This window comes from Malaclemys terrapin, chromosome 1 (genome assembly GCF_027887155.1).
Source record: "Malaclemys terrapin pileata isolate rMalTer1 chromosome 1, rMalTer1.hap1, whole genome shotgun sequence".
Classification (NCBI taxonomy): domain Eukaryota; kingdom Metazoa; phylum Chordata; order Testudines; family Emydidae; genus Malaclemys; species Malaclemys terrapin.
Window position 1 is genome coordinate 246,637,316 of NC_071505.1, and position 14,060 is coordinate 246,651,375.

At 42.6% G+C, this 14,060-nt stretch overlaps 1 protein-coding gene across 14 annotated transcripts in view; it reads right to left on the reverse strand.

Moving 5' to 3' along the window:
• The window catches only part of MYCBP2 (MYC binding protein 2), a 399,116-nt gene that overhangs the window by 140,375 nt on the left and 244,681 nt on the right, over positions 1-14,060 (reverse strand). For all 14 annotated transcript variants that reach the window (XM_054011672.1, XM_054011602.1, XM_054011628.1 and 11 more), the window contains 3 exons: positions 9,179-9,228; positions 2,143-2,315; positions 1,561-1,705 (listed from right to left, as the gene is read on the reverse strand). In XM_054011672.1, coding sequence (XP_053867647.1) covers positions 1,561-1,705; positions 2,143-2,315; positions 9,179-9,228 — 368 coding nt within the window. The remainder of the gene's footprint in view (positions 1-1,560; positions 1,706-2,142; positions 2,316-9,178; positions 9,229-14,060) is intronic.

Sequence of the window (14,060 nt, forward strand, 5' to 3'; positions counted from 1 at the left end):
AACTCTAAAAATGGCATGCTCATATCTTGATGATTTTATATCACATGTATTCACTTTACATGTAAAATACTGTTTTAAGAACATAAATACATAAGAATGGCAATCATCAAGTGATCAATCCCATCTTCCAGTCTCAGCATCTAGTAGTCAGAGGCTTAAGGATACCTAGAGCATAGGACTGCATCCCTGACCATCTTGGCTAATAGCTATTGATGGACCTATCCTCTATGAATTTATCTAATTCTTTTTTTAATCCAGTTATAGTTTTGGCCTTCACAAAATCCCTGGCAATGAGTCTCACAGGTTGAATGTGCATTATGTTAAGAAGTATTTTTTTGTTTGTTTGTTTTAAACCTGCTGCCTATTAACTTCATTTGGTGACCCCTAGTTCTTGTGTTATGTAGATGAGTAAATAACACTTCCATAGTCACTTTCTCCACATCAGTCATGATTTTACATCTCTTTTCCAAGCTGAACAGTCAGTCTTTTTAATCTCTCCTCAGACGTAAACTGGTCCATACCCTAAATCATTTTTGTTGTTCTTCTCTGTACATTTTTCATTTCTAACGTATCTTCTTTGAGATGGGGAGACCAGAGCTGCACACCAGTATTCAAGATATGGGCATACCATGATTTATATACTGGCACTATGATATTTAGTGTCGTCTTATCTATCCCTTTCTTAATGGTTTCTAGCATTTTGCCACCTTTTTAGACGGTCACTGCACACTGAGTGGATATTTTCAGAAAACTACCCACAGTGACTCCAAGGTTTTTTTCTTGAATGGTAACAGCTAATTTAGACAACCATTTTGTATGTATAGTTGGGATTACATTTTCCAATGTGTGTTACACTTTGCATTTATCAACATTGAATTTCATCTGCCATTTTGCTGCCCAGTTTTGAGAGATCCCTTTGCAACACTTTGCAGGCAGCTTTGGACTTACCTATTTTGAGTAATTTTGTCTCATCTGCAGATTTTGCCACCTCACTGTTTATACCTTTTTCCAAATCATCTATGAGTATGTTGATCAGCCCTGGTCTCAGCACAGATCCTTTGGAACACTGCTATCTACCTCCCATTCTGAAAACTGATCATTTATTCTTAGCTGTTGTTTCCGGTCTTTTGAAGGAACTTCCCTCTTATCCCATGATTGCTTATTTTGCTTAAGAGCCTTTGGTGAGGGACCTTGTCAAAGGCTAACTTCCTAACTTTCCTAACTTGCATGCTGAAAGTTGGTTCTTTTCTTCTCACACATCACCGCCAATAATAAAGATCATGCAGGCCAAATTAGGTCCTTAGCCATACCTGCATAAATCCATTATAGACTAGAATGATTTAATCTGGAGAAAATGGGGTTGAGCAAGCGCAATTAACAGCATAATCTAGACACAGTGGTGTTGCACAGATGTAAGAAAGTCCCACAGAGTGTACCCAAACTTCAGAATGCCACTTTCTGCACTAATCAAGTATTTTCTGTGTGATATCAACTAGAAATGCTGACAAATTTACTGCAGGATGAAAACAGCAAAGAGTATTCTAGTTCATACACAATTACCTTCATACTGGGAACGTGAACAATATCTCCATACTGGTCTTTTGTTTGCACAGTAATAATAGTTGGCCAACCACATCGTATATCATCCTTGTTTAGAATTAAAGATGTCTTCTGAGGATCAGCATATGAATCTGGCTGAAGCCATCTAGAACAGAGTAAAGTTAAAAAACATTTAACATAACATTAGAATGTTTTGTACTACCTTATAATCATAATAAAGAAACACAGAGACATGGCATAAAAAGCCCTATAGTCAGACTTGTTATTAAGGAGCAAAAATAGAGTCAAGTCTGAAGTAATTAAATATATTTTCATAATGACCATATTAATAAAAACCCAATGGCCAAGTTAACAAGGCCTTTTTAATATACAGATACTAATAAAAGGCATAACTATAAAAATGTATCACTACAGGATAAACAAGAGGGCTAAAACATGTAGTTTTCAAATTCCAGTACATAATTAAAACCATGATCCTAAGCAAAACAATGCCTAGAAATGGTTTAAGTTCTATATTTTGCTACAGTGGTTAAAAATGAAAATAATGCAATAATAAGTTTGTTCATATAGCACACAAATCACCTTGCAAGCCGTCCACCACTAGACCCTGGTACACAGACTATGAAATCATCCAAAAATGACTGTTCGTTGCTTTGCATCTGAAGTGGAAGATTTCCTTCAAGAGCTTCTAAGATGGTTGGTGAGTGAGACAGTGCCAAACCTTTTCCAAGAATGCCTGAATGAGATTTACACACCTGTTGAGAAAAAAACAAATAAAAAATATTTCCAGCTAAACAAATCTCTTACGTGTTGATGTTTTCCATTATGTGACAACAATGGTAAAAAACAGATTTTTGGGGTAGGATTCCACTTCACCTGGAAAGCAGGACACCATCTCCATACTCTCAATGACAATAGAGTGATCATGGAAAACCTCTTCTCCTTTGCATAAAAGGAGGAAGGCCTTCTAACAGAAAAGAGGGGCTGCAGCCATGCCAGTGTGGACCCAGGTCTTGCAGCAGAGTCAGTCAGCAGGCAACCTAACTAGTACAGCTGGCCTGCAGTAGGGCTGTCTAATTGGTTACACCGCCTGACTGGCTGGTTGAGTCAGAAGAAACCCAGAAGTAGCAGCAGTTCAGTGATTGCTCACAGCATTTACCCATGGCTGTGACAGTTCCTGTGCCTACTTATGCCCATCCTGGGACCCAGCCCTGCTCCTGCCTTGCCTCACTGCAAGTAACCCAGTTCTGACCCTGGGCTCTGGTCCTGGCTCCTGACTCCAGCTCCAACCCTTGGCTCTAGAACCTGGCCACTGACTCTAGATCTGTTCCTGGGCTCCAATTCCTGGCTACCGTTTGCTGCTCTAGCCACTGGATCTTATTCCTGCTCTAAGCACCGGGCACAACTGCCCAGGGGCTTGTCACTGACACCTCCTCTGATGTCTTCTGTTCTATAAGGGAAATCTTGATGCTTTGTCTCGTCTCACAAAAGATAAACCCACTTCAGGGTCTGGGGGAGGAGTGCCGAGAAGAAAAAAAGGTAGATTTGACCCTCCTGGTAGAAGAGTTCTCTTCACTTCCAAGAGAATATTGTTAGCTCTTCCTCTACTTGTGTCAGTGAAAATGTCCCAAAACAAATTAAGTAAGGGGCTGGAGATACAGCCAATGGAGAAGAATCCATCTTAAGGAACTTATTTTTGATGGGGTACAATATAAAAGATCCCTTCTAGGAGGAGGAGAGAAGCTGGATAGACCAGAGAATTGCTCTGGATCCAATGTCTCACCTCAGACAGTGGCTCAACTCCTCCCATCTGAACTCCTTGTCCTTTAACTGCTCTCTTCCTTCTTCCCATGCGGGGATACGGGTGGGGAGGGGGAGAAAGATGAGAGTCTGAAGAGTGGCAAGAGTACCCAGTTCAACCGTACTCTCCTTTGTGCTAGTGACTAGGTGAGGAAGGCGCTCAGAGCAGTGGAGTGCCAAAGTACTGTTGCACACCATTCACCAGCAGTGTGCTAATACAGGCTCCCTCTGTCCTGCTTTAGTGGCCCATTCAATGGAGGACTGGAAAAAAAAAAAAAGCTGCAGCCAAGTCACGGTGTCATGATCCTGAGGAGCATCATGATCCAAACCTCCACCCAACTGCTTATGGGCATCAGCTAGAACTGGAACTCCCTGAAGCCCAGCTCAGATAGAAGGTTCCAACCCTGGGCCCCAACTGGTGAAACACTGGAGCTCCTGAATGGCTGGCTCACCCTACTTAAGTTGGAAGGAGGAAGTAGTTATCTATACAACTGGGCTCCACCCTACTTGGGAATGCTCACCCAGTGCTACCCGCACCTGTCTCCTGACCCTGACCTCCTGGTTTCCTGATTCAACATGATTCTTGGTATCTGACTCTTGCTTCCTGACCTCCTGATTCTGAACCCCAGCCTGCCTGAGCACCCGGCCTCCGGTCCTACGCTAACCACTAGGCTTGGCCATCTACATCCCAGCACTGAAAGGCACGGCTTGTTGTTCCTGAACAGTTTCTTTTCTTCTAGATTTTCCCCTATTTTACCATTCTGGTGGCTGAGGCAGATTCAAGGCACCCTAAATGGTGTTAAACTATGGCACTAGCTACTTCTACACTGTAAACTCGGAAGCAACGGGGACATCTGCCTTAAAAAAAAAACTCAGAAGGGAGGGAGATGATTTTTTATCCTGATTTGCCGTCAGCTGTTAGCTACACTGAAGGTAAGCACACAACTCAGCCACCTGTATGAGTTACAGTACTACCAACAATACTCTCAGAAAAATAAATTTTATAACATCAAAAATACTATATTTAATAAAAAATATAAATAAGCCACAGCTCTATTCTGTAATATTTATGTTTGAATATATGTTCTGAGAAACTTTACTATAATGTGTGTTTAATGTAAATATTAAACAGATCATAAACGCTTCCATAAAATCCTTTTAGCTTTCTTCTAAATACTACCTCACAAATACTAGGATGCCCTCCTTTTGTCCATATTCTCATATTCCCTCCTCCCCATTTTAGGAAAACATTCTAATCAATGAGTGTGCCCAACAAGATAATTTACTTCCATATAATATGACAGTTTAAATCAATTGGTAATAAATACTGCTTCTTTTTATGAAAATTAGACCCCAGTTCTAACAAGTAAATAGAAGCATGGCTCCATGTAAGACACTATGGTTATGTCTACACTGCAATTAAACACCCATGGCTGGCTTGTGTCAGTGGACTTGGACTCACAGGGTTTAGGCTATGGGGCTGTTTAATTGTGGTGTACACATTCAGGCTCAGGCTAGAGCCCAGGTTCTGGGATGATACCAGACACCTCTGTGTTCTTGGGGAACCAGGGTGCAGTATCCAGCCTGACTCATGAAAGACCCCCCCCCCCCCCCACCAGCCTCTGCTTAAACCAAAACCCATCAGAAGAAGAAAACTTGCAGAGAGCAGTGAAGGGCGTTGGGAGACATACCTAGACCCCTCCTGACAAGGGTGACAAGATTAAGACATCTCCATTCTGTATGCTAATGGAGAGCAAAGACAACTCCCCTAGCCTCATCTGCATGAAAGATGGGACAGGAAGACATCTCAATTTACATACAGAATGGAGAACAGAGAACCACACTGAATTCTGGGACCAGAAAAAGCAGGGAAGCACTGCATCCTGGGAATCTCTGCTCCAGATGCTAATGAACCTATGCCTGCACACACACCCAGCTCAGCAATTATCAGACCAACTCTAGTAATGAATCCTTAATTGATATCCAAATACTGAAGCAGCCTAATTGCATTGTGAGCTCCCTGGAAGAAACCACCACCCATAGCCAAGAGTGATCAGATCCTATTGTCTAGTCTAAAGAAAACCCTTGAGTCATCAGCTTACCTATAAACAAATCTAGTGTTCTCCCTTGAACCATTGTATTTTCTCTACAAAAATCCCTACTCACCCCCTAGTCACGGTTCTGATGCTTAGATCCAAACTAGGCATAAGTTCCACTGGAACTCCATCATCTCCTCACTGATCGTGCAGGGGACTCTGCCTGCCTCTTGCCTCAGGACCCTCAGCTACCACCATCATCTGGGAACCCCGACCAGTTCAAGCTTCAGGGAGCGGTGAGACCCCCTTCTCTCTCTCTCTCTCTCTGTTTTCCTGTCTACCTTAGGTATTAGCCTTTAATCATGTATGTTATGTTGGTTTAGTCCTTCTTGTGTAGTTATCACTATTATTCAATAAATAACTTCTATGGTTAAGTTGGTTGTTTCTCTCTCTCATGCTGAACTTTACTCGGTTGTGTTTTTAGCCTCCCCCATTCACTCTACAGCAACGCTTCTTTTACCTAAGCTAAAGATCCCTGCAGCGCCCAAAATACTGTGGGGTTTGCTCATCAAGGAGGTTACTGCCAGTACAATTGTGCTGGGGGAGTGGGGATAGGGATGTGCTGAATCTGGGACACATAAGGGTAACAGCTTGAAAGTGCTGCTTGACCCAGTTCACGGAGCCCAGGGGCATATAAGGAGAGACAGCTTGAAAGTGCTGCTTCATCCAGCCCAGTGAGTCCAGAGACATATAAGGGGTCAGCTTGACAGTGTTGATTGACCCGGTCCGCTCAGACTTGCTCTGTTAATGTACGTGTGGGTGTGTGGGTGTTTATCTGGTTCTGCGGTGGGAGTAACCCAGCCCTAGGGACCTTAGGTCCTGCAGGATAGCTCCAGTGGGAGGGGACTTGCAGAAGGGAGAAGTAGAGCTCCATATGTACACACAAGTGACACAAGCAGTACATTGACAGGATTACAGAACCCCCTTCCCCAGAGGAGTAACCCGAATAAATGAGCATACCCCAAAGTAATGGGCACATCTGGTAACAGGGACCTGACAAGGGGGGAGGGTCCCCGAGCCCAGCCTTCAGCCCAAGCCTGAACAGTTAAACAGCTTCGTTGCCCAAGTCCCACAAGCCCAAGTCGACTGACACAGGCCAGCCATGGGTGTTTAATTGCAGTGTACACACACCCAAAATAAACCAAGAGTGGACAATGGACCTATCTAATAGCTGTCAAATGATAATTTGGGCTCATTATTGACCTATGTTGTGTTCAAATGTAGACCTTAAAAGGCTTTGTATCCCACTGTAGTGGGGCAACTGCCCCACTCCTGCAGAACAGGAGTTAAAAGCAGCCCTGGAGAGGGCTGGAGCTGGGAAAAAGGAGTGAGGGAGTAGCTGACCACAGGTGTGGCCAGCTCAGTCAGGCCACAGCTAGCCGTATAAAGGGGCTGTGAGCCATGAGCTGAGTGAGTCTCTCTCTAGCTCTGAAGAGAGAAGGACCTGGCTGCCTGGGAAAGAAGGGTACCTGAGGTAGAGTAGTGCTAGGAAAAGGCAAGAGGAGCTGGGGAGCTCCAGCCTGGTAACTCCCCAGGCTGCAGGCCCTGTGCAAGGACTAAAGAAGGTACTGGGGCTGTAGAGGTACAGTCCTGAGTTAGGCAGCTGGTCCAAACCTCCTTGCCAATGACAAGTGGCCATGACAGACTGCAGTTTGCCCCAATGACCAGGGGCTAGATGACGACTGGCAGTAGCCACTGAGGCAAGGTGGGTGTAGAGGCTTGGGGGTTCCCCTGGGAGGGAAGACCCAGCATGTGGGGGTACTGCAATGGGCAGAACGCCAAGATAAAGGGGCACCGGGGTCCAGGAGAGACATGGGGGCCTAAGGCAGGCAAGACACCGGTTTGCAGAGGGCGTTCGGTGTGGATAAGAGCTAATTCCCAAGACAACCAGCAGGAGGCGCGGCACCGTTGAGTCTCGCTCCGCAACACCTACTTATAGGTCAAATTCCTTCACCCCATCCCTGTCTTTCAGTGAGACTGTATTTCATTTCAGCTTACCTCCCTCTTAATACAGAGAACTAACAATCAGTAATAAGATAATACAAAAGAATCTCTATGCTAAGTTAATCAGTTATTAAGAACTACCAAAAGATGACTTTAGTAAAGCTTTTGATACCGTCTCGTTCAACATTCCCATAAACAAACTAGGGAAAAGCAACCTAGATGGAACTACTACAAGGAGGGTGCATAACTGGTTGGAAAACCATTCCCAGAGAGTAGTTATCAGTGGTTCACAGTCATGCTGGAAGGGCATAACAAGCAGGGTCCCGCAAGGATCAGTTCTGGATCCAGTTCTGTTCAATATCTTCATCAGTGATTTAGATAATGGCATAGAGAGTACACGTCTAAAGTTTGTGGACAATACCACGCTAGGAGGGGTTGCAAGTGCTTTGGAGGATAGGATTATAATTCAAAATGATCTGGGCAAACTGGAGAAATGGTCTGAAGTAAATAGGATGACACTGAATAAGTACAAATGCAAAGTATTCCACTTAGGAAGGAACAATCAGTTGCACATATACAAAATGGAAAGAGACTACCTAGGAAGGAGTACTGCGGAAAGGGATGTGGGGGGCACAGTGGACCACAAGATAAATATGAGTCAACAGTGTAACACCGTTGCAAAAAAAGCAAACATCATTCTGGGATGTATTAGCAGAAGTGTTTTCATCAAGACACAAGAAGTAATTCTTCCGCTTTACTCCATGCTGATTAGGCCTCAACTGGAGTACTGTGTCCAGTTCTGGGCACCACATTTCAGGAAAGATGTGGACAAATTGGAGAAAGTCTAGAGAAGAGCAACAAAACTAAAGGTCTAAAAAACATGATCTATGAGGGAAGATTGAAAAAAATTGGGTTTGTTTAGTCTGGAAAAGAGAAGACCGAGATGGGACATGATAACAGTTTTCAAATACATAAAAGATGGTTACAAGGAGGAGGGAGAAAAATTGTTGTTGTCAACCTCTGAGGATTAGGACAAGAAGCAATGGGCTTAAATTGCAGCAAGGGAGGTTTAGGTTGTATATTAGGAAAAACTTCCTGTCAGAGTGGTTAAGCACTGGAATAAATTGCCCAGGGAGGTTGTGGAATCTCCATCATTAGAGACTTTTAAGAGCAGGTTAGACAAACACTTGTCAGGGACGGTCTAGACAATACTTAGTCCTGCCATGAGTGCAGGGGACTGGACTAGATGACCTCTTAAGGTCCCTTCCAGTCCTATCATTCCATGATGACAAGACGTATGCCTTCCTACTCTTCCTCCACCAAGAGGCAATGTCTCCAAAATATCAGCCTTAGGAGAAGTCACTTTCAAAAATGACTAGTGCTTTTGGGTGCTCAATCAGACAACATGAAGGGGCATATTTTTCAGAGGTTGGGTGCTTAGCATATTTTTTGAAAAATTAGACCCCTCTGAGGTGTCAAGTTGGGACATAACAATTGAGATATACAAAATTACTATTCACTTTTGAAAATCTTAGCCAGAGCTCTCCACCCAATCATGTTTATACCAGTAAATAATGAAATACTATGACCCACTAGCTTTAAGAGCCTTTTCTCTGAAGGTTTCAAAAGCAGTTTTACTCTATTTACTAATAATGGGTTAGCTTCCTTCATACTGCCAACATCTTCCAAACAGGTTTCTTCTCTGGCAATCAGTAAAAAGAAAGTGACAGTGGAAGTTAGCACCAAAATGCCTTGCCATGTTAAAAGCAATGCTATACCTGCAATGCAGCCTCTTCAAGAATCTCAAGATCTTCTTCAAATTCATTAGCTGTTGTACAATACATAGAAATGCATATATGGTTAATATAAACATCAAGATAAATCTACATACTTTCAGTATTTAAAATTTGGTTCTAATTCCATTTAGCAATGCATTTTATATGAGAACCTTATTATGAACTTAAAAAAAACTTTACTCATTTTGCTCAGCCCAGCAGTGTGAAAATGTTCTAAGGTTACGCAGCACTTCTTAATGAACAGATAAAATAATATTTTCCATGCAACACTGTAAACATGCAGTATGGTATAATTCAGTGTACAAACAAATATGACACTAATTCATATAAAGAAAAATTTATTCTTATATCTTTAAATGTATTTTCTCCAAAACAGTATGTCTGGCAATTCTGTGCATATGGATAGGTGGTCTACCTTCCAGGGATTTTGGAGGCAGTTAGATCTGACTTCCAGATGGCAGTAGTTGGGACCTATCCACCAAACGCTCCTCAGAGGAGCTTATACAACTAACTATTTAAAAAACATAATAATGATAATGCTAGCCAATTATTAATTCCTTTGTAAAATTAAATCCAAATGTGTTCAATGTAACCGTATTCCATACTTCTTTCTCAGAAACGTAATTCTAAACTTTGATTCCAGGGTGGTCAGAATTCACAACCATGCTTTTTTAGAGAAAAGAAATTTACAGGTAAGGACAACATTTTTCTGCCCTTTCAAAAACATGTCAGGCAATTCTGCACACACAAGATGTAATCACTAGTGAGATAAGAGAGGAACAGAAAAAGAAGGACTCAAGTTCTAATGCATTAAAAATGTCCACAGATGTCTACATCTGTATCAGAAGCTAAATCCACTCAGTATAATCAAATAATGAAGAACGTTCATTAAATATATTGATCCAGGCAATTGTAGCTGTTTGGTATGCTACTTTGCTTTTTTATTTTCTTTAATTAGTACAGGTGCTGTGTCTGTAGAGGAGGATATCATAAATCTTGTGGAGTGCACCATATTGATACCTGCTGCAAGATCCTAATAGCATGGTGGGCAACCTGCGGCCCGTCAGGGTAATCCGCTGGCGGGTCACGAGACAGTTTGTTTACACTGACTGCCCCCAGGCATGGCCGTCTGCAGCTCCCATTGGCCAGGAACAGCAAACCGTGGCCACTGGGAGCTGTGAGCAGCCATGCTTGCGGACGGTCAATGTAAACAAACTGTCTCGCAGCCTACCAGCAGATTACCCTGGCGGGCTGCGTGCGACCCACGGGCCGCAGGTTGCCCACCACTGTCTTAATAGTGTTTCTTGTATACTTCAGATAGGCAAATGAAAAGTGACCTGCAAAAAGGGTCATTAGTCACTTTCTCCTTGTGTGAAAAAAAGCAAAAGACAAATGTGGATTTTTTTACATATTTAAGAATTGATGTATGTTTTAATTAACTGCTCTTCACACTTCCATGCAGTGCCATTATTTTTACTTCAGCTAGATGGTACTGGATAAAAGAGAGTGCTATCTTCAGGACCCTGTTGAATGTAGATGTCACCTTAATCAGGAAGCATTCTGAAATCTTCTAAACTATCCTGTCCACATAAAATGTAAGGTATTGGTCCACTACTGATAGCCAAAACTCAGACATCCTAATTCCTCAAATTTCTGCTATCTTTCTACATATATATCTTTCATCACCATAGTCTTACAGTCATAAATGGATTTTATTCTCACAGCCCTCCTGATGCGGTAGGGAAATATTATGAAAATGTTTACATATGGGAAATTGAGGCATAAAGCAGATGAAATTACTTGCTCAAAGGTCACATAGGACACCTGTGACCGGCCAGGAATTTTACCTAAGGCCTATTGAGTCCCATTCCAGTGCCTTATACACTAGACTTTCCCTTCCATCCCAGCTTGGACACTAGGGTTATTATCTTAATAGTTAAAAAAGCAGAAGGATGGGGAATGCAATGGTTTAAAGAGAGGACTACTGAGATGCTGCAATTCCAGATTTTTCTTCTGGTGTAGATACTTATCTCAGTGGATTAAACATTATTGTTGCATGTTTTAAAAATGCAGATATTGCTAAGGAAATGTGTTGGTACTCCTGTGCTCACCACACGTGTGACTGAATAAAGGAAAACCTAGAGATGGGGGATTTAAAAAAAAAATACCAACAGCAACAATTTTCACAAATGGTTGCCTAAAATAAGCATCCTAAATCCATACTTAGACATCTAAACAAGTGGCCCAATTTAAAAAGCAACAAAAAGAAAAAACAACAGAGACTTTGCTCTCTGTCCTATTCCCCTAAAAAGGGAAACACTAATTGCTTAACATTTGCAGGGAAGAGGAAGACCTGACCCATCCTTCTCTCAGTTCTCTCACTTTCATATTTATATATGGCAAATTAGGAAAAAAAAAAAAAACAACCCCACAACTCAAGGCAGTTTCCTGTCATCAGGGATAAAGGGAATAAAATTATTGTTGTCATTTTTACTTGTAGGAGGCACTCAGAATAGAGCAATGGGAGCCACATAAGAAATTAGATAAAGATAGTTCAGATATCAAGGCCCTAACAGCGGGAAAACAAAACAATCTGGCAACAATTTTTTCCCCAGTGACAACTTGCTCAGGGCTTGTCTTCAATACTGGGGTAAACTGACCTCAGTTACACCACTCCAGCTATGTGAATAACGTAGCTGGATTCGACATAGTTTGGGTCGACTTACCCTGGTATCTTCACTGTGCTGTGTCAACGGGAGATGCTCTCCAGTCGACTTAATTTAATCTTCTCAGGGAGATGGAGTACTGGGGTTGACCAGAGAGTGCTCTGCCGTCGATTTATCAGGAATTCGATTGCAGCAACATCAATCTCCCGGTAATGAAGTCAAGCCCTCAGCCACATGTCAGTTTCCTGGATAGAGGATTTTTTTATGTAGCGGGGGTTCAGACCTACTGATAAATTGTCCAGGAGGAATTATGTAACAATTATCTTCTGTGAACTTGGCTGAAGCTAAAAGTTTATGACGGGTATCAGTTATCCAGATTTGCAGATATAGGTACCTTCACATCACTTTGTTAGCTATGGAACTAGAGGAATATTTGAACAAGTCCATGGTCATGTCTGCGATGAATGCTACAGCTAGTTGAAAGACAGAAATCTGTATTTGTGGAAAGTAACTTCCCTGAACTCCATAAACCAAGTAACAACCACCCTGACAAATCATACTCATGTTGAGATGCAAAATCAGAATGAAGACTTCACGATTTAGGCAGCATTCTCAGTCGTTGACTGTGTGTCTGCTGAATCAGTCTGTCTTTTGTTTCAGCTCTTCTTCTATGTGTATTGTTCTTATGGAAGGGAGTCTTCTCTTCCCATTTCATTATCTCCATTCACTTCTTATGTCGCGTAATGCTCCTTGATGCCCCTTGGTGATTGATGTAAGCCACAGTGGTCACATAGTCCAACTGGACCAGAACACGCTTGCCCTGTAGGTAGTTCTGGAACTTCCGCGGAGAGTTTCAACAGGCTGATGTTCTGGTTCCTTTCCCCAGAGTTCCAGGTGCCTTGCACTGTCATTTGTAGCACAGGTGTCTCCATCCCATCAGGTTGGCATCAGTTGTGAGTTCCTATGGATCTGGAAGGCATATGGGAAGACCCCCCGAGGACAATCTAAGAGCGTTCAGCACGTGGTTCAGAACCAATACCTGATCCTCTAATGGTTCCATACTTCCAAGAGAAAGGACTGGAGGCACCTGATATGGGACCCTACCCATGAGAGGATTCCTATTCATGAAACCAGAAGGACTAGTAGCTGTAGACACTGAACTATGGTCAGAATTGCACACTTTACTAACATGGATATCAGATTCTGGATCCTGTGGAATCTGTCCAGTGATAGCTAGATTCTTTGCCACGGAAGGGTATTTCCACTCCCAGGTGAACTACTTTTGTGGAGGGAATCAAGGACCTCTTCTTAGTGTTTATCATAAATCCATGTGCTTGAAGCAAATCCAGTGTTTGGATTGTGGCACTCCTTGCTGCTGTTTTGGTCAAAGCTCTGACCAAGAAGTCATCTAGGAATGGATAAAGGTGAGTGCACCGAGATCTGAGTCTATTATTACCACCAGCATCTTGGTAAAGAGCCTTGGGCCCCATAAAAGGATGACAGGAAATGTATGATACTAGTGGTGGGCCATGCCATAAGTAAGTCTCGGCAATCTGTGGTCGAATGGTCATATGGGAATATGGAGATATGCATCTGCTAGCTCCACATAAGCAAGAAAGCCCCCTTGAGACAGGAATGCTCCCATTGAAGCTACAGTCTCCATCGGGAACTTTATTTTCTTCATCCATTTGTTGACCCAGAATGGGTCCAACTTCCCCCCTCCCCTCCCACCCATGCATGCTTCTGGACAAGAAAGAAAATGGAGTATGGTCTTAAGAATCTTTCTTCTGTGGGAACTCTTTTTATTGCTCTTATATCCAGGAGATGTGAAATTTCATTTAACACCAGCTCATATTTGATGGGGTCACGTCAAGATAGGGGACTGAGGATGGGATGTAGTGGGGCCCTTAGTTTGAGGGAGTATCTGTGACTCTCTACCTCTTTCACCCCCTTGTCTGTCGTTGATCAAGACCATTCTTCTGAGAAATGGGAAATTCTGCTTCCTAGGTGCAGGTCTCAGTAAAGACACATTTGTTTGTTGTCACAGTGGACTCTTAGAGGTGGCGGCTCCATCTCTGGATTTTCCATCCAGACCTCATTTCCAGGGTTTTCTCCTCATATAACTGTTGTCTTTCCTCCACCTTTTTTATTTTATTTTTTAAAGACTTTAGCCTTTGCAAGCATTGCCACCCAAACAC